This window comes from Lepisosteus platostomus, chromosome 5 (assembly GCF_059453375.1).
Source record: "Lepisosteus platostomus isolate fLepPlt1 chromosome 5, fLepPlt1.hap1, whole genome shotgun sequence".
Classification (NCBI taxonomy): Eukaryota; Metazoa; Chordata; class Actinopteri; order Semionotiformes; family Lepisosteidae; genus Lepisosteus; species Lepisosteus platostomus.
This window is the reverse complement of record NC_142615.1, coordinates 24989781-25014104: the sequence shown is the minus strand read 5'-3', so window position 1 is coordinate 25014104 and position 24324 is coordinate 24989781. Positions and strand designations below refer to the sequence as shown.

Below are 24324 nucleotides of genomic sequence, written 5' to 3'. Positions count from 1 at the left end.
TTGCTCAGGCTCTGTATGTGCGCTGCCGGTGGGTTCAGTCTCTTTTAGGGTTAGCCGGCGCTTGACAAAATCAGTGAATGTCTGCCATGGTCTGTCCATCCTGCCCGCTTCTGACACCAATGTAACATTTTTCAGGTTCCCTCAGGACAAAGGACAAGTGGAGACATGATCGTAAACCAAGCGACGGCTTTATTCTCCAAACAAAACCACACAAAAACCAAACACAGGCTATACACACATGAGGAGACCGACAGAACACTTACACATGGTTAGGGTGGTAACTCGTTAACTTCGGGCTATACACTTATAGAGCTATACAGGACACTAAAACTACTATCACAATATTTACGTATGCAGATACATATCATCCTGCTGACCCTCAGACTCCCCCCGGCTACAACTCCCAGCCTGCTTTGCGGTACTATGAGCGCCTAGGTGCGCTTCCTCCTCACCACTGGGCGAGGGCGTTAAGGTATTATGCTATTGGCTTGTTTGTTTATTACCAAATAGATTCACCGCTGTAAAAGTAAACTTTATAGTTGTGTTCAGAGGCTATTGGGAATCTTTTGCGTTTGCAACGTTTTTTAGGAACACGTATTCTGTTTGTGGCAATGTACACTTTGTAGTGTTAAACGGGGATTGCTGCCCCAGTGTCTCCAACCAGTTATTAAATCTCCGTCTCAGAAGAAATTATTGAGGGTACTGCAAAATGTGAGAAATTCCGAGACCTTCACAAATTCTTGAACGTTGTGCAAGTCCTGTATGGTCACCATGTTTGTGGAGATCAGCGCAAGGCTGCTCTCATCACGGGTGAGAGCTCGCGAGAATTGTGATGTAGGGGCTGCCCTTCCTGCTCGGGTCAGTTGTAATGAACTGAAAGCAGCACCCCAAACTGGAATTCAGCCTTAAGACCAGAAGCAACAAATGTGGCCGCTGAAATTAGCCCCCTGTTTAACTTGAATTGACTTTAGTGTTGACAGCATGAAGTCTGCAGAATAATTTCTTGCTTAGAATGTTTTTTCTTTCCATTTACAATGATTTTTTTTCCTTTTGTCTGTTTGCATATCATACATCAGCTCCACTGTTATACTCCTGTTTTTTAAATTATTTCATATATTTTCTCCTGTGATTCCTCATATGGTTACCTTATATTTCTTCATTAATTATGGGTTTTCTTATCCATTCAGCCCTGTTTGCTGGGTTGTTAGATGGTCTAATTTCCAGTTTCGTCTCCTATGTGTTCCGATCATTTGATCGCAGCTCGTCTGAAAAAGGTCTTTACACCCTGTATCATTCACACCACACAGTGTTGCAGACAGTAGCTGCGGTCACCCACTTTATCTGTCTCTGGAGCTGTAATCGAGAGCATTATCAGATATGGTATTTCAGTGTGGTTCGGTCATCTATCAGTTCATTTTAAATGGCAAATGACCCGCCTCATCCAGACAGCTTTCAAGGTCAAGGGAGTGAAACAGCAGCCCTCCCCGCAGGCCATCTTTGAAAAATCCCTAATCAGACAGACAGGAACAATGATATCAGATCCTTCCCACATCCTCAACCCTGAATACCAACTTCTTCCTTCGGGCAAACGTTTCAGGGTTCCCAAAGGTAAGTGAAATGGATACAAAGATTCCTTTGTTCCACTATGCATTACAGCTGTCAACACAAAAATGTCAAGGATAAACAATTTTGACTCTTACAACCCACCTGAGTGCAATATGTTTTTGCGATGTGTTATAAACGTTCCATGTTATGTGTTCTACTGTACATGTGCAATAGAATGATGTGCAGTGTTTTTCTTATTTTTTGTAATAGTGTAATGTGCAATGATTTTATTTTCTTCTCTCTTTTTGTGCATGCTATTTAAATGTACAGGAGTGCTGGGTGTCCATACAAAATTCCCTCAGGGGACAATAAAAGTCTTATCTCTTTGCTGGAATTTTTTTTTGCCCATCTGTTGAGAGAATTGAAGTGTGAAAGAGCGTGAGGTGTTAAAGTAGCTCCTGTCAGGTTTATTATATTGCTGTTGCTTTGTTTGAATATACTGTTATCTGTTGTGGGAATTTAAAAAAAATCATCTGTGTTAGTGTGGGTGTTGCTCTGTAAATGGCTGACTTAGCTTTTAACTCATCATTCTGTAAGGTACAAAACAGAGCAGAAGATATATAGGACTTTATTGATCCTGAAGGGAAATTGATGTGTTACAGCAGTCCAAGACAAGCCAAAAAAACAGAAAACCAGACACCAGAATAGACGAAAAATTAAGATGCGTACAGCAATACAAAATAAATATTAAAAAAAATCACTTAAATAGAAATATAAAAGACTCTTTTCACAGGTCCCAGGCTCTAACACAGTCGGGTCTCCCTGGGGGGCGGCGTTTATTTGAACATCTCTCCAGGCTCCGTTCTTGTGCCTGTGTCTTCTGTAAGTCTCTCTTTCAGCGAACTCAGAGCAAGAGCTGCTGCCCTCTAGTGGTTACTGAAGTAGGGGAACGAACTGACATCACCTCTTCATGTGGTTGAAGCAGCTGGAGTCACATTAGAACATCCCCAGATAGGGTGGACATAATACGGTCACTACTGTCATGAGTCTGTTATGCAGCTGTCGATGGGAACATATTAATATTTAACTGAAACTGCTTTCCAGTGAACATTAATACATGCATGAACTAATACGAATGTCATTTAGTAATGGCGAACTTCAATGTCTGTCTTTGTTCGTAGCTGTATTACAGCTGGTGAATGTAGAGCCATGTGCGATGTGAGGGCGTGGTGTGTGAGAGTGGGTTTTCAGAGATCATGGGGAGCAGAGCGATCTGAAATGAAGGAAAGGCATGTTTAACTGGGGTGTAAACCTGAAATGTGTTCGGTCACCTCTGAGTGTCAGTTGAATAGATGTGTTGTCTTTTGTTATTTGGATGGGACTCCACCCTCTTGGCTCTCAGGGTAAAGCAGGGATATGGAGAAAAGGTTGTTTAGTCAAATGGAGGGGTACGTTTGTACCCCACCCCCACCACCCTTTATGTACAGAGGAGCCTCCTGTCCTGACTGGAGGAGCTCATCCAGGTGTGTCTGGAGAGAAGCCAGGGTCTCGGCTTCCACCACAGGGATGGGCGGCTTGTTCCACACCCCCGCCCCACTCTGTGTACAGAAGACCCTCCTGTCCTGACTGGAGAAGCTCACCCAGCTGTGTCTGGAGAGAAGCGAAGGAATAAGCTTCAACAACACGGCCGGGCAGCTTGTTCCCCAACCCCACCACCCTCTGTGTACAGAAGAGCTTCCTGTTCTGAGTGGAGGAGCTCACCCAGCTGTGTCTGGAGAGAAGCCAGGGTATCGGCTTAAACCACAGGGCTGGGCAGCTTGTATCACAGACGAGACCATTTTATTGTGCAGTTCCATTATTTTATGCCATACAGATGGGGATCAGGCACATGAATTACACCGTGTGTGGGGGATCCCAAGTATGACATTGTGGAGCTATGTGACAGTCACCTCCCTCACTTAAGCTGTCCAAATGCCATTAATGAACATAGTCAAAAAGGTGCATTTGAAATTTTCTGCAGTCACACTAGAAACATGGACATAACCAAACCCCCCTGCTGTAGATTAGCAACACCCTAGCCTTGATCCTAGTCTGCATGATAACCCCTCACCAGAACCCCAGGAGCAGGGAAAAGCGATTCCCATCCTCCATGACATCATAAATCACCACATGACATCGTCAAGAAACTAGACAGATGGCCAAACAGGGACCCCATTATAATGCAGGAAGCGCAGAGGCAGTGAGGGAGCTCTTCCCGGTCCTCGTCCTCCTGCCTCAGACTCCGATGGCCATGTCCTGGGAGAGGCTCAGCTGCTCCAGCTCTTGCAGGGCCCGGTCGTACTCCCTCTGCAGCTGCTCCGCAGACAGACTGGAGGGGCGCAGGGCCAGGAAGCTGTAGGCGTCTTCGCAGTGAGAGAACTTCTCCCCAACACTGGAGCAGCAGGCACACAGCACCTGGAAGGACTGCAGTGTGCGTGTGCGCAGATCAATTGTGTGTATGTGTTGCATTGATGTACACAGTACAAATGTGTAGTGTGTATACAGTATAGTTGGGTGTAGAGTGTGGTTGTGTGTATTGTGTATACAGATCAGTGGTGTGTAAAGTGTGTATGCATTGATGTATGTAGTACGAATGTGCATGCATGTGTAGTGTGTCGTTGTGTATATTGTGAATACAGATCAGTTGTGTGTACAGTGTGTGTATGCGTTGCGACGATGTGTACAGTATGAATGTGTGTGCGTGTGTAGTGTGTATGCGTTGTGTTGATGGATATAGTACGAATGTTTGTGCGTGTGTAGTATGTATACAGTATAGTAGGGTGTAGAGTGCGATTGTGTCAGATCAGTTGAGTGTATGCATTGTGTTGATGTGTACGGTGCCATTGTAGTCAGAATGTGTGTAGTGTGCATTTGTTCACAGTGTGTAGATGTGTGGAGAAAAATGGCAGTTATTAACTCTAAAATGAATGTCTGTCCTAAAATATCGTAGTTTCCTTATTTCCAGCTACTGTAGAGAGCTACCCGTCTGACTGACGGAGGCTCCCACTGAAATTCGGGAGAGAAAATCACACCACCGATCTGCCCCTCTGCCCCTCCACCCACCTGCTCCGCCTCATCCAGGCTCTTCAGGTACTCCTCCTTGAAGTCCTGGATGTAATCCAGGAAGCTCTCTCCCGCCTCGGTCTTCTGCCCCAGGCTGGCGATGGCCACCCGAGCCGTGTCGCAGAAGTTGTGCAGCCTCAGCAGGATCTGCTGGACGCGGGACAGGCAGCGCTGCACCTCCTGCAGCTGCTTGGGCTTCCCGAGCTTCCCTGAGGGAGAGGGAGAGAGGGAGAACGGTGGGCAGCAAGCAACAGGCACAAGGCAGGGTTCACCCTGGACAGGACAGCAGTCCATCACAGGACACACACACACACCCTGGACAGGACAGCAGTACATCACAGGACACACACACACTCACGCACCCTGGACAGGACAGCAGTCCATCACAGCACACACACCCTGGACAGGACGGCAGTCCATCACAGGACACACACACACACACTCACACTCACACTCACACTCACACTCACACTCCCTGGACAGGACAGCAGTCCATCACAGCACACACACCCTGGACAGGACGGCAGTCCATCATAGGACACACACTCACACTCACACTCACACTCACACTCACACTCACACTCCCTGGACAGGACACCAGTCCATCATAGACACACACACACACACCATGGACAGGACGCCAGTCCATCACAGGACACACACACACACACCATGGACAGGACGCCAGTCCATCACAGGACACACACACACACACCATGGACAGGACGCCAGTCCATCACAGGACACACACACACACTCACACACCCTGGACAGGACAGCAGTCCATCATAGGACACACACACACACACGCTGGACAGGACGCCAGTCCATCACAGGACACACACACACACTCACACACCCTGGACAGGACGCCAGTCCATCACAGGACACACACACACGCTGGACAGGACACCAGTCCATCACAGGACACACACACACCCTGGACAGGACACCAGTCCAGGACCAGGCATGGACACCCCCCTCAATCGGCACGCTTACCTATTTCCACAAGCACCTGGGAGTAGACGGCCTGCATGCGGTTGAGCTCGGCCGCGTTGTCCCAGATCTCCCGTGTGAGGCGGTTGTCCTGCCCGTAGAGGTGGCGCAGCTCGCCCTCCAGGGCGCTCAGGCGGGCGTTGTTGCTCTTGTCGCTGTAGGCCCAGCAGCCGCCCTGGCGCCGCCTCTTCTCCACCAGCTTGTCCTGGATCTGCCGGCCCACCCGGGCCTTTTCCTCGTTCAGGCGGGCCAGCCGGTCCTTCAGGGCGTGGGCCTGCGCCCGCAGCGCCTCCGCCTCCTGTGTCTTCTTCTCCCTCTCCTGCTGCTCGCTCTCGCGGACCGCCTTCACATCGCTGCAGGTGCTGGCCACGCTGCCGTTCAGGCTCTCGTACCTGCGGTCGAGAGAGAGAGAACAGGCAGGAGGAACTGAGTCTCTTTAGTCTGAAGAGTCTGTCCCACACCGTCAGGCTGGAGGAACTGAGTCTCTTTAGTCTGAAGAGTCTGTCCCACACCGTCAGGCTGGAGGAACTGAGTCTCTTTAGTCTGAAGGGTGTGTCCCACACCGTCAGGCTGGAGGAACTGAGTCTCTTTAGTCTGAAGGGAGTGTAAAACTATCTGAAAGCATTTGAAAGCGGAGAACAGAAAACACCTCTTTGCACAAAGTGTGGTGGGGGTGTGGAACAACCTGCCCAGCTCTGTGGTTGAAAACTGGCTACTTTCGCACCATTGCAGCCTCGGATCCATGAACCATTAAAACTGGCTAGACCGGTTAGAAATGAAAAAGAGGACTTGGCCCTTCTTATGTTCTCACGACAGAGAAAAACAAGTGCCTTGTGGGGGGGGGAAACGAACGTGAGACTTGACGTATCGTTCAAAAGCCTTTATCCATTTGCACAGCTGTTCAGTTCAACCCTTCCATCTTGAGACTGACTGAACTCTGATTAAAATGATGAGAATGATATTTAACCCCCTTTCCCAAGAAAGCATCAACAGACCCAGCAGTCGCAGCTGGAATTCCCCAGAGAAAATAAAGATGCGTACTTTTCCACGACGTTCTGCACGTCGGAGCACATCTTCTGGATCAGGGTCTTGGAGAGCTCCAGGCTGACCCGGGCCGACTGCATTTGCTGGTCCCTCACCGCCTGCCGAATTGCTGGGAACACCCGTTTCATGATGTCGGTCCCCACGTTGGCGCACTTCGGGGGGGGGGGGGAAGAACCGGAAATGAGAGAGAAAGGTAAAGTTACTTGTTCCCCACCCCCACCACCCTCTATGTACAGAAGAGCCTCCTGTCCTGACTGGAGGAGCTCACCCAGCTGTGTCTGGAGAGGAGCCAGGGCATCGGCTTCAACCACATGGACTGGGCAGGTTGTTCCACACCCCCATCCTTTGTGTACAGACGTGCTGCCTCCCCACCCCCATCAGTTTTAAATACACTTCCAGGCAGTGGTCCACTACACGAGCATCACTATTAGTGCTGATGGGCCAGCAATAATGATATTTAAAGGGTATGTTGCCTACCTGTAAAAACGTAGCCGCCGTGGAGATGCACAGCTTGCGCGACTCCGTCCCCCGCTGGTGGACTTTGGTCTCCAGATCCGGGTACTGGCAGAGGCTGAAGTAGGACACCTTGAACAGCACGGCCGCCTTCTGCACCACGGAGACCAGCTCCTGGAGCTGGATCACCGACTGCACCGCGTGAAAACCGGCCTGGACTGCGGCTGCACTCAGGCGGAGGGAGAGAGAGAGAAACCGGACAGGAGGCCACGTTAAAATCCGCCGCGGGCCGCCAAAAACAGCCTGGCAGACGGATAAGACAGGAGGGGAGGAGAGCGTTCAAATGCAGCTGCCTCGGCCGCTGTAGGAAAAGCTCGTCCCAGCAACAGGGAGGAAAGAGCCGGGAGTTTGCGCCATTCCCGAAGGGGGAACCACAGCGCTGTTTTCACTTAAATCCAAAAATAAAAATTAATTTTCTAGAACATCGATGAGGAAATGGTGGTAACCGAGATCTAATAAGCGGGTCTTTTAGTAGTAACGAGTAACTTTTTTTACTAGTTGTTTGAGGACGCCTCATTGTTGAAGAGGGCCGAGCCGCTGATAATTCGGCCTTTTTCCGCCAGAGGGCGCCCTAAGTCCTATCAGACTTCCATCAGGTCTACGCGTTCCCACAGTTGAAGCCATTTGGACATAAGGAAGAGATTCCCGAGGATAATATAACCAGCATGTAACCGGGAATGTTTTGGGGGGCATTTATTTTCGATTTTGTAAATTAGATCTCACTTGACGCTGCTCAAGAACGTCATCTTTGATTTTCTCAGACTTCCGTCCTTATAATATAACGGGATGAGAAGTTCCTTCATTTAACAGCGTCTGATCTTTAAGCCGACTTGTCACGCACATGGCATGCAGTCGGTGATCCTTTTTTCGACCTCGGAGGTACCAACACACTTACCTTTGTTCTCCGCCATTTTTGTTTCTGATCTTCTTTACTTCTGGAAAAGAGAGAGACGGAGATTAAAATGTTTTTTTTTTAAATAGCTTGGTTTCTCCCTCCCTCGTTTTTTAAAAAAATCTGTGGTCAGTATGTGCTCTTCCTTTCCCTGCATCTCTGTCACCCTAAGCGTCACCCAGGCGGGGCTCCACACTGGTGGGGGGTGGAGGGGATCCCCGTGAGCTGGAGAGTCCGGAAAGGCGCTATATAGGTGTAAGGGGGTTGAATAATATGACCTGTACCCCCCTTTTGGGTAAGAGGAAACTTTTTCCAGGGTCCTTCATTATAGGGGCAGCTCCAGCATGCGTGTTTGCTTCTTCGCTGGCGAGTAGAGGGTCGCTGGTGTGTTTCTGCCGGTGCCTCGCTGTATCTAATGAATTAATTCCTTATATACAAAGGGGCGGAGCGCGGAGCGGTGACTCTGTGCCTCAGGGTCTGCCGGTTCCAATCCCGCGGCCGGCAGAGGAAGCCCTTCACCCCAACTGTTCCAGAGGTGCTGTATAAATGGCCGACCCTGCGCTCTGACCCCCAGCTCCCTGTCTGTGTATCTCACGGACATCTCATCTTATTTTATAGCTGCTGCCTCTACCGCGTTTGCTGGGGATCGGAGTGAAGTTGCACATTCCTACTGAATGACAGTTCTAGTGCTCTTCACGCGAGACAGGGGAACCCGAAAGAAAGCCACGCGCGTGTCCCTTTTTAAACCTTATTGCGTTACGCATCGGTCATTAGAACCCCCCACAGACGCAGATCTGAACCTTTCTGATTGGAACAGGAACCCCGAGACACACACAGCCCTGCACCGTGAAAGAGTGCGGCGGGGATTCATTCCACGCAGAAAAGCAGAAACGGACACACACGCTGGGTTTTTTTTTCTGTCCACGTTTCGGCGTGGAATTAACTTTTAAGCCTGCTTAAAACACACACACACACACAGGACAGGACACCAGTCCATCACAGTTCACACACACACACTCCGTGCTCGCGTAGGATCGGCGCGTCCGTGTGACCCTGGATCGTGGATTAATATCGGCGTACCCACCCCGACACACAATGCAGAGCAAAACCCGCAAACCCGCAGGCCGGCCCGATCAAGCGCGTCAGCACCGGTAAGCTGATCGCGCGGGGCAGCGGCCACGCAGAAGAGGACCGAGCTCAAATACGCACCGAGGAGCTGCTGGAAACGCGCATAGCCGGCTGCGCTTCTGAAAAGGATCTGATCTTCGCAGCGTGAGAGGAATAAAAGCGTGCGAGAGGAGGAGGAAGTGGGGCAGGTTGGTGATACAGACCTGTGTGAACGCGGCCCCGCCTACCTCCTCCCCTTGAACCCCTCACCCCGCGCGACACGCAGCCTTTCCTGCTGAAACGGGTGATTTCTGAAGAGGTGGGAGTTTTCCAGGCCAGTCAAGATAAGAACAGGCGTCGGCTTTTCTCAACCGTCCGCTGTCCAACCCGTCTGTGTCTCTCGGGGCGCGTCCCCAGTCTCTGTCGCGTCCCGCCTTAGCTTCCGTGTGAACACACCTGCATCCACGAGGGGCCCGTTCAGCCCGTGGGACCCCTCCGCCCCCTGTTTGCTGGTGAGGAATTAATTGTTCCGAGGAGCTCATCTAGCTGTGTCCCGAGAGAGGCTTCAACAACAGGTTGGGCAGCCTGTTAATAATAATTAATAACTCCTTACACTTCTATAGCGCTTTCCTGGACTCTCCACTCTCCAGCTCTTCCCAGGTCACGGGGATCCCCTGCAGCCCCACCTGGATGATGCTCCAGTCCGCTCAGCACACAGCAGCTCTCAGTGGGGAGGAGAGCAGAGGGATGAAGCCAGTTCAGAGAGGGGGGTTATTAGGAGTCCATGATGGGTAAAGACCAGGGGGGGAATTGGGCCAGGAGACTGGGGTAACACCCCTACTCTTCTCCAGGGGCACCCCGGGATTGTTAATGACCACAGAGAGTCAGGACGTCGGTTTGACGTCTCATTAGTTTTTCCCAGGAGTCTCCCCTCCAGGTACTGACCAGGCTCACACCTGCTGGGCTCCAGTGGGGGGGGGGGACTGCCAGCTGGGCGCTGCAGGGTGAGCTGGCCGCTGGCCACACCCCCCACCACCCTTTGTGTAAAGAAGCGCCTGCTGTCCAGTTTTAAACCCACTTTCGTGCAGTTTATACCCCAGCCCCGGGTTGTGCTTCACCATGAGCAGTATGATACTGGGGAAAAACTGAAACTGGACACCAGCCAGACAAACTGAATCCTTATTTTTTAGATTGACTTCTGCACTCGCAAATGCTGACTGTTAACATACCCAAATGTGATTTTAAGAAGTTCCCCGATGGCCTGAGGCTATTTGGATGACATTTTGTTGAGATAAAGACGAATTAAATGAAGCAGGAAACAATGATCCGCAGACCTCAATTGAACCGAGCCTATAATATAAATTCAATCAGACTTTCACTCTTTTCCAGGATTCAGCACCATACGTGCTGATGGAGTCTGTGAGCAGAATCAGTGTGTAACCCTGTACCCAGATAGTGGCAGGAGCTGTGAACTCCTGCTGCATTCACATGCTAAGCTCTAACCTTCACGCTGGCTTGAGCACAGATGCTTCTCACTTCCTGTCCCAAATTCCCAAATGGGGAATGTTTACACTGAACTCCTGACAAGAAAGGAATGTTTTAAGTGCTTTCCGAGTCCTGGGAGTGTCCTGAGAAAGCTACCTCAAAGACAGGAGGGGGAGGGTGTAGAGAAACGTGTATATATAAGCTGTGTAGAGGCATGTCCCCTCTGAGCTACTACATCTACTATAGTCCTTATTGTGGTTCCTTGTATGCCTACTATAAAGCTTGGCTGGACGAACGGACACTTCAGGCTCGAATCTCTTGGTTTCTACAATGCCAGCTGATCTGCTGGAATATCGTCAAGTATAACAGTGGCTAGGACTTCGATGATCGTTTATGGTGCGTATTTTCATATCTGCACTTTGTTAAACACAACAATATGATCCTAATAAAGCTTAGAATATCCGGCCTTTTCAGTATTTAGGAGTTAATTGATCTGAGGAGCTCATCAAGCTGTGTCCTGAGAGAAGCCGAGGTTATCGGCTCCCAACAGCATAGCTGGGCAGCTTGTTCTCCACCCCCACCCCCCTCAGTGTAAAGCAGTGTCTCTGTTTCTCAGTTCCATTTGCCCTTTCACGGAGCTCCTGTTTCTCTGATCTTTTTCAGACATCCGCTGGGTTGACGTCGTCCCCGGGGCCTCAAGGGAAGGCATGCTAAGAGCATCCTGCTAACAGAGGCCACTGCTGGAGGGGGTGGGAGTGTTGGAGGCCAGAGGCGTGTTCTGGCATGCCCCTTCAATAGCTTCAGATCACTCCAGATCATCTTACTGTGGCTACTGAGGTGGACACACCCCTCCTGCTCATGTCCTCTGGCGTTCTGTGAGTGTGTGAGCCCAGCCGTCTCCGTATTGAGCACTGTCTCTCTTTCACTCGATATGAGAGCAGGTTTTTGTTTTTTTTACTGTCCTCCAGTTTGGTATTTTGCCATGTTAGTATTAATTTAAAATTATGCCAAAAAAAAAAACGAACTGAATTTTTATTGTGTTCCAGATTCTTGTAAAGCAGAGTTTTTATGATTTATTTTTTTATTTTTTTATTGAGCCCACTCCTGAAAGGTAAAAGGACTTATCTTCTGTAGGACTTGTAATCCAAACCTCCAGACATCATGAATGTAGTAGATGATATCAGTCTGAAGTTGACTCCAGCTGTGGAAAACCTGATATTCGAACATACTGTACACTCATCCCTCAGGAAATGGGGACCTTGCTTACGAGTACTCTGTCACTGACAAAACATGAAACAAAACATTTTACTGTCAGTGTGGGACACCCCCTTCAGACTAAAGAGACTCAGTTCCTCCAGCCTGTCAGTGTGGGACACCCCCTTCAGACTAAAGAGACTCAGTTCCTTCAGTCTGTCAGTGTAGGACACCCCCTCTGCACACACACACACACACACACACACACACACACACACACACACACACACACACACACACACACACACACACACACACACACACACACACACACACAGCAGTCCTTCCAGGTGCTGTGTGCCTGCTGCTCCAGTGTGGGGGAGAAGTTCTCTCACTGCGAAGACGCCTAAAGCTTCCTGGCCCTGCGCCCCTCCAATCTGTCTGCAGAGCAGCTGCAGAGGGAGTACGACCGGGCCCTGCAAGAGCTGGACCAGCTGAGCATCTCCCAAGACATGGCCATCGGAGTGTGAGGCAGCTGGCTCCTTCCCCACTTTCCCGGCAGGAGGAAGACGTATAGGTACTTTATTCATCCGGTAAAATTCAGGTGCTACAGCAGCCAGGCACAGTCAACACAGCACAGTACAGATGTAGTAATACAGTAATACAGTAATACAATACAATAACTAAATGAAATGGAATAAAGAATTACAAACAAAACAGAAAAGGCACACAAAGCAAAAAAATGAATGTACAGAACACAAGGAAGGTGTAATAGACAGTATAGATATTACAAACTCCCAAGCACATTGCAAAGAGTAGGTAACTATTGAACAGTTGTGAATAATAAATGAATTTCCCATTCCACTTCCACCTATTGCACTATAAACCAGATGTTGACAGAGCGCCAGTAACACAGAGCATCAGTTGTTACAGAGGAATCAGGTTTCAGGAGTACAGGTATGGTGTTGCAACAGGTCAGTGCCCCTGCCCCAGCCCAGACATACTGTAGTTGGGATGTAAAGTCTTATGGCAGAAAGCACAAATGATCTTCTGTAATGGTCCCTGTTGCACCCTGAGTACTGGGAAAAGCTCTTTCACAGCTACAACGCCTCTGCTGTTTCTGCAGGATAGTTAATCACTTGGCCCTGCTAGGCAGTCTGTTTACTTTATTGATGTTAAACAATCAAGCAGTGTTAAACAACTGGAGGACCTCACCCAGTCTTTTCTCAGGACACAGCTGGATATCGGCTTCAACAACAGGGCTGGGCAGCTTGTTCCCCACCCCCACCACCCTCTGTGTACAGAAGAGCCTCCTGACCTGACTGGAGGAGCTCACCCAGCTGTGTCTGGAGAGGAGCCAGGGTATCGGCTTCAACCACAGGGCTGAGCAGCTTGTTCCCCACCCCCACTACCCTCTGTGTAATGAAGAGCCTCCTGTCCTGACTGGAGGAGCTCACCCACCTGTGTCTGGAGAGAAGCCAGGGTATCGGCTTCAACAACCACAGCTGGGCAGCTTGTTCCACACCCCCACCGCCCTCAGTGTAAAGTAGCGTCTCAGTCTCTGAGTTAAAATTTGCCCTTTCAAGGAGCTCCTGTCTCTCTGCTCTTTTTAAGACGTCCGCTGGGTTGACGTCATCCCCGGGCCGGAAGTAGACTGGGGACATGCTCTGTCAGACCTCTTCGACAGCTGTAAATCATTTCCTGCCACAATCGAAGCTCAAGTCTGCACAAGTCTCTGGCACTCTGTAAGTGGGTGAATCTAGTCGCTTCTGTCAAATATTGGGTCTTTTTTTTAACATGATTTTAGAACAGGTTTTGTATTTAATTGTCCTCCATTTTGGCATGTTTCTATGAATTTGAAATATGTTTTCATGTTGTACAAAAAAGTAACTGGATTATTTATTGGTCCCAATTCTCATGAGCAAGTTTTGTGTTTTATTTTTTTACTATTGCACCCACTCCTGAGCAAAGCGCTTATTTTCTGTAGCTTACAGTCGAAAGCTTCAGACATCATGAATCAAATAGGTGATATCATTCCGATGTTGACACTATGGCTGGAAATCCTGACATTAAAAGTCGGACTAAAGAGACTCAGTTCCTCCAGCCTGTCAGTGGGGGACCCTCCCTTTAGACTAAAGAGACTCAGTTTCTTCAACCTGTCAGTGTGGGACACTCCCTTCAGATTAAAGAGACTCAGTTCCTCCAGCCTGCCAGTGTGGGACACTCCCTTCAAACAAAAGAGCCTCAGTCCCTCCAGCTGGCAGTGTGGGACGCTCCCTCAGACCCTGACATGTACTCTGTCTGGTTGCTGAAATCGCCGTACATTGCTGTAAACACACATGACTCTGGTGATTTCACTGACACTTCACAGAAAAGGCTCACGTGAGCCCATGTCCACACAGCTGCGTACATTAGTGAGAGAAACACAGGGGGCTGCTTGTGTCAGAACACTGTAATAGGGTCTGCAGGAATGCCTCCTGGTAGAGGTGTCTGCCGAAGGGTGTTGTGGTAGAGCAGTCCAGACCCTGTGCATCGCCCCCTCCACTCAACTGTCCTGCCCCCTCAGTTTTGGACAAAAGGACTTTCACCTACTTAACTCGGGCCCTAAAAAAACAGATGTGCTTTGTCAATGGTCAGATAATGAACACGAACCCCCGAATTCGCAGGTCCTGCATCGGGCTGTCTGATGTGCCGGAAGAGCTATCCGTCCATGAACAGCACCTATTCCATGGTGTCTGCATTCCTGGGTGTCAACATTATTATAAAGCAGCTCGAGAAGGTTTCCTCTAGGTAACAGGTAAGGACAGGTAACGAAAAGAGCAGCAAGGCAACGCAACGTTTCAGCCTGAAGAAGGCTCCACGGCCCGAAACGTTGCCTTTCTTTCCTTTGTGGCAGGGAATAAACCCCTTACGTCCCTTTGCAGCATTATTACGATCTCGAGGGCTCGGGTGGACCGATGCCTTGCTGGAGTTTATCCTTATACTTAAGAGTCGTTCTATAACGAGGACCGTAGTTATCGGAGTCTGTGCCTGCTGTTTTCTTAATCTGGAGGGGGGACTCCTGGGAAAGCTGAGGCTGCTGCTGGGAGAGGTGTTAGTGGGGCTGCACACTATTGGGGCTGGAGGGGATCCCCATGACCTGGGAAGAGCTCTGAGTGGAGGGTCCAGCAAGGCGCTATATAAGTGTAAGCAATTATTAATTATTATTATTATACTTCAGGACATACAGCTCCACTTGCAATTATTATTATTATTATTATTATTATTATTATTATTATTATTATTAACGATTCAGAACGTCGGTGCATTTTGCTACTCCTGGCAATAATAAAAATAATCGCGCGGGCGCTGGTGAACGTGAAACCGGGCTTCCTCGCTCAATGCCAGATGGCTCATCGGTATCTTCGATCACGACCATCAGGGGCCTGGTTGTGAAATTCTGCTGGGGCAGTCACAGCGGCTCTGTTTCACTCCCCCCCTCCGAATTTCAGACGGCTCCCCTACAGATTTTTCCCCTGGAGCAGTCTGAGTAGGGGCGGGGTTCTGCAGCCCTGCGAGCCTTATATGGTGTTTCTTACCTGTTCGGAGCACTATAAAACAGGCTCAGAGAAGGGCACACTGTCAAAGTCCTCCGGGAAGAGCTGAGAGAGCTTCGTACAGCCATGAGTCTAAAGGCTTTTTTTATTAATATGCTCTAGGATGCCTTACTACATCCGTTTAGGCTCCGTTGTCCCATCTGCTGCCTTTGCCACGTGCTTTCGATTTGAACCAGTCAGGCTTGCAGTCCTCCTGTCTCTCCTGGTCTTAATGTGGGGGGAGGGGTGTGTGTGTTTTGTCCGCTGGTCAAAGAAAATGATTAGTTGTTAAGAGGAGACCAGATGCTCGTTTTATGAAAATTTGCACACCATTCCAGTGAGCTGTGAGACCGCTAGAAAATGCGGCTGAAACTTGTGTAGACTTGAAATCGGTGTGTGCTTTCTCTACTTGATACCTCCCCAGTAGGGTATCTCAAGCAATTTGTTGGTCTCTCAGCTTGTATTGTAGTTCATCTCAAACCCAGCTGCTCTCCATCGGCGGTGTTCAGCTGGTGTTCTGGCATAGGAGCGGCAGGGGGTGAGAGGGAAATAACTTTATTATTTTCTTGATATTTGCCTTAAAAAAACACCCTCTTTCTCTTTGCAGGACAGACGTTTCAGTGCCTAAGGTCGCCCACAAACCTGCTTCAAGATGTCTCAGTGTTGTGGTAAGCGTGTTCTGATCCGTTAACCCGATTCGGATATTGTGATTCTCCGACTTCAGCTGTGGTGTTTGACCCCTTGGTGTCTTATGGAGGTATAATGAGGCTTTAGGATTCACGAGCTGAACCACAGTGAACTGTCTTGATTTCAGTTACTGAAGGTGTTTGCACAAGGCAGATGTGCAGAAAGTTTTACACAGACTCAAGGGCTCAAGGTGTTCATGTTGGACACTCTGGGTTGGGAGGGTTTTGACATGGGGGACGTGGGGGTGAAGAAAATATTTAAAAAGCCTTTTCTTTCCTGAATGTCTCTCTCAGACCTAGTGCCTGCGGATCAGCAGCTGATGAATGACATGGAGATGTTCAGGGATATGGTCCCGGCCGCCGAGAAGACAGCTTTGCTCTTCCACCTGTCCTACCTGTGTCTGGCCACCCACCCTGAGCTGGAGAGGAAACTGAGGCTCAAGGCCACAGAGAGCCAGCAGCTGTTCGCCTCCTCCGAGGTCCTGCTGCTCCAGGTGGGTCTGTGTCTCTCTGTGTGTGTGTGTGTGTGTGTGTGTGTGTGTGTGTGTGTGAGAGTACCTGCTGCTCCAGGTGAGTCCTCGTACTTACAGCTCCAGGTTTGCGTGAGTGTGTGTACCTGTTGCTACAGGTGTGTGTGTCTCAGTTGTGTGTGTGTGTGTGGGCACCTGCTGCTACCGGTGTGTGTCTCAGTTGTGTATGTGTGTGCACACATGCTTTGAAAGGTGTGTGTGTCTCAGTTGTGTATGTGTCTCAGTTGTGTGTGCAGAAAATTTAATGAAATTTAAAATCTGGAAAAAATCTCATTTTCAAAGGGTTCTACAAATGAACTTGTATTCCATACATTTAGTTGGGTCTTGGGAGAACCCTGGGAGGCTTCCATAGACTCCTACAAACTCCTACATGGACTTTGCATATTCTCCCTGTGTTCATGCAGGTTTCCTCTGGGTGCTCCAGTTTCCTACCATAGTACAAAATCATACTGGCAGGTGCATTTTCCCTAGTGCGTGTCTGCGTGTGTGTGTGTGTGTGTGTTTGTGTGTTTGTGTGTTTGTGTGTGTGTGTGTGTGTGTGTGTGTGTGTGTGTGTGTGTGTGTGTGTGTGTGTGTGTGTGTGTCCTGTGATGGACTAGTGTCCTGTCCTGTCCTGTCCTGTCCATGTGTGTGTGTGTGTCTGTGTGTCCTGTGATGGACTGGTGTCCTGTCCAGGGTGAACCTGCCTTGTGCCTGTTGCTTGCTGGGATAGACCCCAGCTTCCCCCTGTGACCCTGTACTGGAGAGAGCTCTGAGAAAATGGATGGATAGTCTGCTGTAAAATACATCCCAATCCTAAAATCTAGATCCAGGGTGTCTTCCCTGTTGAAATAAAAGCGCTGGAGACTCTTGAGACAGCAGAGGGGTCAGGATTGCGAAACAGAGATAACGGTGCTGGCGCTTGATCTCGCTCGCAGTGCGCCAGTACGGGGACCAACATCGTTGGCACCATGCTGCCGATGATCCGGACGGCCGTGAAGAAGAGGAACGTGGCGCTGGCCAAGAAGTTCCTGGACAAGTCGAAGGGCTGGATCGAGGACATCTGCCACCAAGTGGACCGATCGGTGGAGAAGTAAGACCCCCCCAGAGCTCCAGCTCTGCCATGGGGGAACCCGTCATTGCAAGCAGCCAGAGATCCTGGGATATCAGGATTCATTCCAACCGAGTGGCTTACTCCACCCTCCCACCACCCTTTGTGAAAAGCACTTCCTGTTAGGCTTGAATTATCCGCTCCCATACTGTCTCGGGAGCTGCCGTTTGCTTCATATTAGATAGACTGTCAGCCCAGGGTGCCCGTTATCGTTGTTCTGACACCACTGAATACCTTATTTTACCAACTAGGAGAAAGTACTGCGGGATCCTCCTCTGCTGTTGGCATCAAATGCATGAGAATGCATCAACCCAGTCAAAACTCTTCATCGGTCACCCAGTAACCTCAAAGATCACAAACCAGAAGTAGCGCAGGGGATGAGAGGCAGAGTAATTTATAAGATCACTTTATTAACCCTATACAGTTTCTTGCATTGGGAATTTGTCTTTTCACAGACTCCAGCTTGCTCTCCATGAGACACACAGATAGGGAGAGAGAAGCTGGGGGTCAAAGCGCAGGGTCGGCCATTTATATGGTGCCACCTGGAGCAGCTGGGGTGCAGGGCCTCGCTTCTCGCCAACAGAGTAGGATTGCCCTACAGTATGCACACATACAGTCCATAGGAGTTTGTATTGGCCCCGTTCTCTCGGGAGGCGCACAGTACAAAAAAGACGGCACAGTGTGCATGGCACGTTACAAAACAGTAAATAACAACAGTCATGACAGCCCACCATCATGCACAACCCAACACCAAAAACGGGCAGTGCTGGACAGTAAATGCGCAATAACTCTGTAACACCAGCAAGAAGAGCAGCGCGCGGAGGCGAGTGGAGTTCAGCAGATGTAGCGGTGAATCATTCACACTGCTGCCCTCTGATGGCGAACAGGGGGAGGCTCCTTCCACTGGGTCCCAGGCTGCTTTCAAGCAGCAATAATAATAATAATAATAATAATTGCTTATGCTTATATAGTGCTTTTCTGGAAAGTCGACTCAAAGCGCTTTACAGGTAATGGGGACTCCCCTCCACCACCACCTGGATTATGCGACAGCAGCCATAGTGCACCAGAACGCTCACCACACATCAGCTTTCAGTGAGGAGGAGAGCAGAGGGATGAAGCCAGTTCAGAGAGGGGGACTATTAGGAGGAAATTTGGCCAGGACACCGGGGTTACACTCCTACTCTTTTCGAGAAACACCCTGGGATTTTTAATGACCACAGAGAGTCAGGACCTCAGTTTTACGTCTCACACGAAGGACGGCGCCTGTTTACAGTATAGGGTCCCTGTCACTATACTGGAGCATCAGGACCCATACAGACCGCAGGGTGAGCGCCCCCTGCTGGCCCCACTAACACCTCTCCCAGCAGCAACCTTAGTTTTTCAGCAGGTGGACATCTCCCCCCCTGTCTCTTGGCTCGCTGGCTCGGATTCTCCTGTCCCATACGGTCTCGGTGGTGGGGGGCTGCGGGCTTCCACACAAGAGGGGTCACAGTTCCCCACCCCATCTCCTCCTCCAGGTATGAGAATCTGAGCAAAGGCGTGGGTGACACCTGCAGCGACGTGGTCAAGACCAAGGCGGACAAGGAGCAGCAGAAGAAGGAGAAGACGGCGGAGGCCAAGGCCCTGGAGGGACAGTGCAGCAAGCTAGACACCTCGGTCAAACAGCTACAGGGGGAGAGGAACCAGCTGGAGACGGACATCCAGGACAAGAACAAGAAGCTGCAGTGCCTCATCAACAGCATCGGGGAGCGGGACCGCAAGTTCGGCATCGTGGCGGCTGTGGTGCCCATCCTGGGCGCCATGATCAACACCATCCAGAAGGCCACCAACGACCCCAAGGACAAGGCGGCCGTGGAGTCCCTCAAGGTCCAGCTGGAGGAGCTGCGCAGCCGCAAGGACGCCAAGGTGTCGGAGCTGTGGCAGAAGGAGAAGGAGCTGATCCGGCTGCAGCTGGACTACGCCAAGGTCCAGATCGACATGGGTAGACGGGCGGGTTGCCGGATCGTGGGGGCCGCTGGAACGTGTTTTGTGCGGGGTGTTGGCCTCAACAACGTGGCTGGACGGCTTGCTCCACACCCCTACCACCCTTTGTGTGAAGGAGCCGCTCCTGTCCTGACTGAAGTCCCGCTCTCGGCTTCAAGCCCATAGCAAAGTCAGGATTTAGGGAAATGTGTTTTGTTTTTCTATGTGATTGCTTGCTTGTAACAGACCTGAGCTGTTGCCAGAGTTGAAACCAGTAGGCGGGTGGGTTGCCGAACCGTGGGGGGCCGCTGGGATGAGGCTTGTCTGCCGGGGTGAGGTCACGGCCTCGGTGACCCCGATTCCCACCGGCAGCTCAGGACAGGCCTGTCCCGGTCCGGCAGCTCGGTGCACGAAAACGTCCTGTTTGTAACCTCCAGGCTCGGCTGGCAGATCGGTAACTGACTGAGAAGCAGATTTCAGCCAGCTGCGTCTTAACCGAATTCTGGGTGTTGGCTTCAGCAACATGGCTGGGCAGCTTGTTCCCCACTCCCCCACCCTTTGTGTAAAGGAGACCCTCCTGTCCTGACTGGAGGAGCTCATCCAGCTGTGTCTTGAGAGAAGCCAGGGTATGTTTCCATCTAAAAATGACATCTGCCTCTTGATCCAGCCCCTCCAGCAATTCCTGTTTTCCTCCTCTGCCTCCCAGGATCCATTGGAGATCCCAAGATGCTGGCGGAGGTCCAGAAGTGCCTGACCAAGATCCAGGAGATCCTGCTGCAGATGAAGAAGTTCTGGGAGACGACCGGTGTAGATTATGCCGGTTCAGGGACGCCAAATATGTAATCATAGTGGCTCTCTGAAGGCACCAGTTCTGTAGGGTTTGGGCATTTACTGAGACAATTATTAATTGTAGCAGTAAATCACAAAGTTGATTCTTTTGATGGCTTTAGAATCCAACCATGCGACATAACTCAAACAACGCGCACACACAGGTACTAATACACGGGGATACATTTATTAATACATAGAATATGCATATAAACCTAACAGATCTTATCGAGAGGGTTATCAGAATACAAAAGATATATATTCAATCAGTTACAAAGTGTTACACATATCAAGAGGACATACGTTCAGTATATCATTCATTAAGACCGTTTCGTAAAGTGAACTTGGTTACAACTTCTACATTAGATACTCAAACAAGTACATAACTCTTAGGAATTAAATTGATATCAACTGGTTGGGATAACAAGTGAATTCTCGAGCTGTAATGCATTGAAGTTGAATACTCATCCAATCTTTGGGGATTCAGATCTCCTGCGGGCACAAAGGAACAGTTGCAGGCTGTTGCTGTCCAATCCGCGCTCTCTGGCTCGGTGCCAGGCTGTGCTGTGCGGCTTGCGACGGTGCGCTGCTGATGCTCATTGTTGGCTTTAACTAGCAAAGTTTGTGCACAGGAGAAAAGATGACTGTGGGTCCCAGCAAGTCAGGAAGAGGACTGGTTCGTTCCTGATGAAGAGCTAGTTCTGAATAGTAATTCAGCTGTCCACAGTTCCGACCTGTTCACGAGGCCTGCTGCTGGTTACTCTCTGGCAACCTCAACTCTAGACTCTTAGAACAAAGGAAAGTTCTGGCACTCGGACACACTGGCCGTTCCGTGGTTGTCCGGGCTGAGTCTCAGGATGGTCAGGAGGCGCGCTGCGAGAATGTCCTGCCCTTGGGATTCTCCTTTGAATTCCCTTTAGAATTGTTGAATCTGAATCTGAATCTCAATCTGAAGCTCCCAGGCTCTCTGTGTTGCCTGTTTTTACCTGGAGGAACTTCAGCTCATTGATTGGCTGAAAGTTCCATGGGCATCAGAGTCCCACGTGGGTTACTCGGCCCTACCGGTCCCTGATTGGTTGATCAAGGTGAGATATGAGTCACTTAGTCCTGACACTTAGGAATGCAATCCAGATGTCCAACTCGCACTCCCTAGACAGATAGGCGCCAATGGGTGACCATTGATCATGATAGCCAGGCTTAGCTAAGTGCATCCCCCTTTGGGAGCTGTCCTTGGACCTTAAATCACCTTGCATGAATGGTTTCTCTGTGGCTGCACCACAGAGATGAACAGAGAAATGAGGCCTAATTTGGGAAAGCTCAGAAACACTTAATTCTGCCTTATTATTAAGCCTCGCCACTACACCGGCGTGGCGCTGGACAACCTCAAGCAGAGGACCTTCGCCGGAGAGGACATGCTGGACTTCCTGGAGGACTGTGAGATGGACTTCCTGTCCAGCCTGGATAAGGCCGAGCCGGTCAGTGTTGTTTTTTTTTCCCAGAGCGATTCTGGTAGATCAATCTCAGAGCGGGGGTGGACAGAGCTGTCCTGCCTGGCGGGTTGAGCTTCTCTGATCTGGTACCTGTTGGCCCAGATCTTTGCCTGCACACCCCAGACACTCTGATTGAGCTGCAGCACCAACAATCCTACAGGCAGCCCCTGAGCTGCCGATGCAGTGGTTACTGTGGCTTCTGATGGGTGCAGTGCTTGTCCTGTATAGGCGCGGGTGGTGTCGTGGGGAGGCTGTTCTGTCATCACCCTGTCAAGTGGAATAAGAAAAGTGAGAGTCAAAAGTGTAGCCTAAGGCGATGGAGACCAAAGGCTACGAGATTGAAGAGCAAGGTGGGAGGTTTCACAGGGGACGCAGGGGATCATGAGCTGTAGCTGTGGATCAGAGAGTAGTCATGTGCTAAACATCCAGACGGCCCCCTTCTGGGCTAGAATTCGGTCAGATCCTTTCACTGGTCAGGGATAATCCTGCGGGTGGATTATCACTGCAAGGGTTTGCGAGACATGTGGACCGCACCCCAATGCCTTCTGGGATAGAGGTGTGCACCCCCCCCCGAGCGAGCAGATGATTCCTGGCGGGCTGATGGGTGCGTTTTGATTCCGATTGGTCCACGTTATCTCCAGGCCTCGGTGCGGCAGGGATAAATCCTGTTGCTCTCAACTGCGCTTCACTGAACGGACTCAAACCCCCTCTCGCACCCAAGATGGCAACTGGCAACCCACTGAAGCTACACATGTGTGAGCCTGGTCAGTACCTGGAGGGGAGACTTCTGGGAAAAACTAATTCTGCTGCTGGAAGAAGTGGTAGTGGGGCCACCATGGGGCACTCACCCTGCAGTTTGTGTGGGTCCTAATGCCCCAGTATAGTGACGGGGACACTTGACTGTAAACAGGTGCCGTCCTTCTGATGAGACATAAAACCGAGGTCCTTACTCTCTGTGCTCATTAACAGTTCCAGGATGTTTCTCGAAAAGAGTAGGGGTGTACCCCCGGCGTCCTGGCCAAATTTCCCATTGTCCCTTACCAATCATGGCCTCCTAATAATCCCCATCTCTGAACTGACTTCATCACTCTGTTCTCCTCCCCACTGAGAGCTGATGTGTGGTGAGCGTTCTGGCGCACTATGGCTGCCATCGCGTCATCCAGGTGAGGGCTGCACATTAGTGGTGGTAGTGGGATTCCCCATTACCTGTAAAGCACTTTAAGTGGGGTGTCCAGGAAAGTGTTATATAAGACCGCGTGGGTCTGATTGGGGAAATGGAGTCACGTGGTTCAGACAACAGCGCCCCCTTTTCCCACAGCAGAAGGATTGCCAGCAGCAGGAGCGTTTCTTCTCTGCCCCGTGGCAGTGAGATCTCACGTTTCCCCGCACCACTCGGGTCGGCCTCACGTCTGTGCTTCACCTCCCCTTCCCCGCAGATCTGGAAGAGCTTCTGCAACGTCTGCATGCACGTCCGCGGGATGTTCATCCTGCAGTCCAAGGAGGCCTACAGGTTCCTGAACCCCCCCACCCTCCGGGAGCTGCCGGACCAAGATGCTGGGAAGGCTGTTGAGGGGCCGAAGTAGGGCGGTGCTTCAAGTCGGGGGGGCTGCTGGGATATCGACCACTCTGAAGGGGTCGACTCCTCCCTTCACCCCCATCGTGGGGTTCTTGGGGCTCCGGCGATGCTCTTCACACGCAATAAAAAGTCGATCAGCACCTCTTGCGTAGTGGCTTTTTTTGCAGTGATTATCTGTACCAGAGGCTTGACCCCTTATTTCTGGGGGGGCGAGGAATGATGTGCCTTTCGTCGAACCTCTGTATGGTGAAGGCAGATGGGCCTCGAGGGGCCCCTGCTTTCAATCCCCTGCCCATCAGCGGGTCCTCTGCTGTCTCGATCGTGTGGCGAAAGAGGGGACGAAGGTCTGACAAAGATGGCAGCTCTTGTCTCAAACTACATTTCCCAGAATGCATTGGGGGGTGTGTGTGGGGGGGTTTGACCTGTGCCATCCTCCGTCACCTGACTGATTTGGAAGCAGACCATTGGTCAGGTGACTGCTTCAAGACAGGAAGCTGAGGACTCTAGGTCTGCTTTCTTCCCACTGGCACAGCACAGTGCCTTACAGCGCTGCGGCCCCAGTTCTGACTCCTGGAGTGCTCTATCTGTGTAGAATATGTATGTTCTCTCTGTGTCCATGTGGGTTTCCTCCCACAGTCCAGAGACATGCTAGTGGGTTCATTGGCATCTAGGAAAATTGGCCCAGGTGTGTCACCTTAGTCTTTTTCTA

The 24324-nt window shown here is 50.4% G+C and overlaps 2 protein-coding genes across 6 annotated transcripts; one reads left to right on the top strand and one right to left on the bottom strand.

Moving 5' to 3' along the window:
• Window positions 1-2157: 2157 nt before the first annotated feature.
• On the bottom strand, window positions 2158-9496 carry LOC148665353 (uncharacterized). 5 transcript variants are annotated; one of them, XM_088631596.1, is made up of 7 exons: window positions 9302-9496; window positions 8096-8132; window positions 7165-7364; window positions 6685-6839; window positions 5647-6035; window positions 4648-4856; window positions 2158-3913 (listed from the first exon to the last, which is right to left on the bottom strand). In XM_088631596.1, exons 2-7 carry the CDS (start codon window positions 8109-8111, stop codon window positions 3701-3703), a joined length of 1182 nt encoding a protein of 393 aa, XP_088487722.1. In that variant the 5' UTR covers window positions 8112-8132; window positions 9302-9496; the 3' UTR covers window positions 2158-3700. The 5 variants fall into 5 exon arrangements, with proteins under 5 accessions (XP_088487722.1, XP_088487720.1, XP_088487724.1 ...); XM_088631594.1 differs by having other exon boundaries at window positions 8096-8135; window positions 9302-9495; XM_088631598.1 differs by having other exon boundaries at window positions 2158-4008; window positions 8096-8135; window positions 9302-9487.
• Window positions 9497-16050: 6554 nt separating this feature from the next.
• Window positions 16051-23755, top strand: LOC148665352 (uncharacterized). Its single transcript, XM_088631593.1, has 7 exons — window positions 16051-16121; window positions 16434-16633; window positions 17587-17741; window positions 19277-19740; window positions 20428-20528; window positions 21899-22024; window positions 23476-23755. Exons 1-7 carry the CDS (start codon window positions 16106-16108, stop codon window positions 23620-23622), a joined length of 1209 nt encoding a protein of 402 aa, XP_088487719.1. The 5' UTR covers window positions 16051-16105; the 3' UTR covers window positions 23623-23755.
• The last annotated feature ends 569 nt before the right edge of the window (window positions 23756-24324 follow it).

What these genes read in the sequence shown, in the direction of transcription:
- LOC148665352 (XM_088631593.1), top strand. An exon ending in CCGAGGTCCTGCTGCTCCAG is followed by an intron (nt 16,634 to 17,586) that starts GTGGGTCTGTGT and finishes TCTCGCTCGCAG; the next exon opens with TGCGCCAGTACGGGGACCAA. An exon ending in CAAGGTCCAGATCGACATGG is followed by an intron (nt 19,741 to 20,427) that starts GTAGACGGGCGG and finishes TCTGCCTCCCAG; the next exon opens with GATCCATTGGAGATCCCAAG.
- LOC148665353 (XM_088631596.1), bottom strand. An exon ending in GTGCAGAACGTCGTGGAAAA is followed by an intron (nt 6,036 to 6,684) that starts GTACGCATCTTT and finishes TCTCGACCGCAG; the next exon opens with GTACGAGAGCCTGAACGGCA. An exon ending in GCCTGGATGAGGCGGAGCAG is followed by an intron (nt 3,914 to 4,647) that starts GTGGGTGGAGGG and finishes GCGCCCCTCCAG; the next exon opens with TCTGTCTGCGGAGCAGCTGC.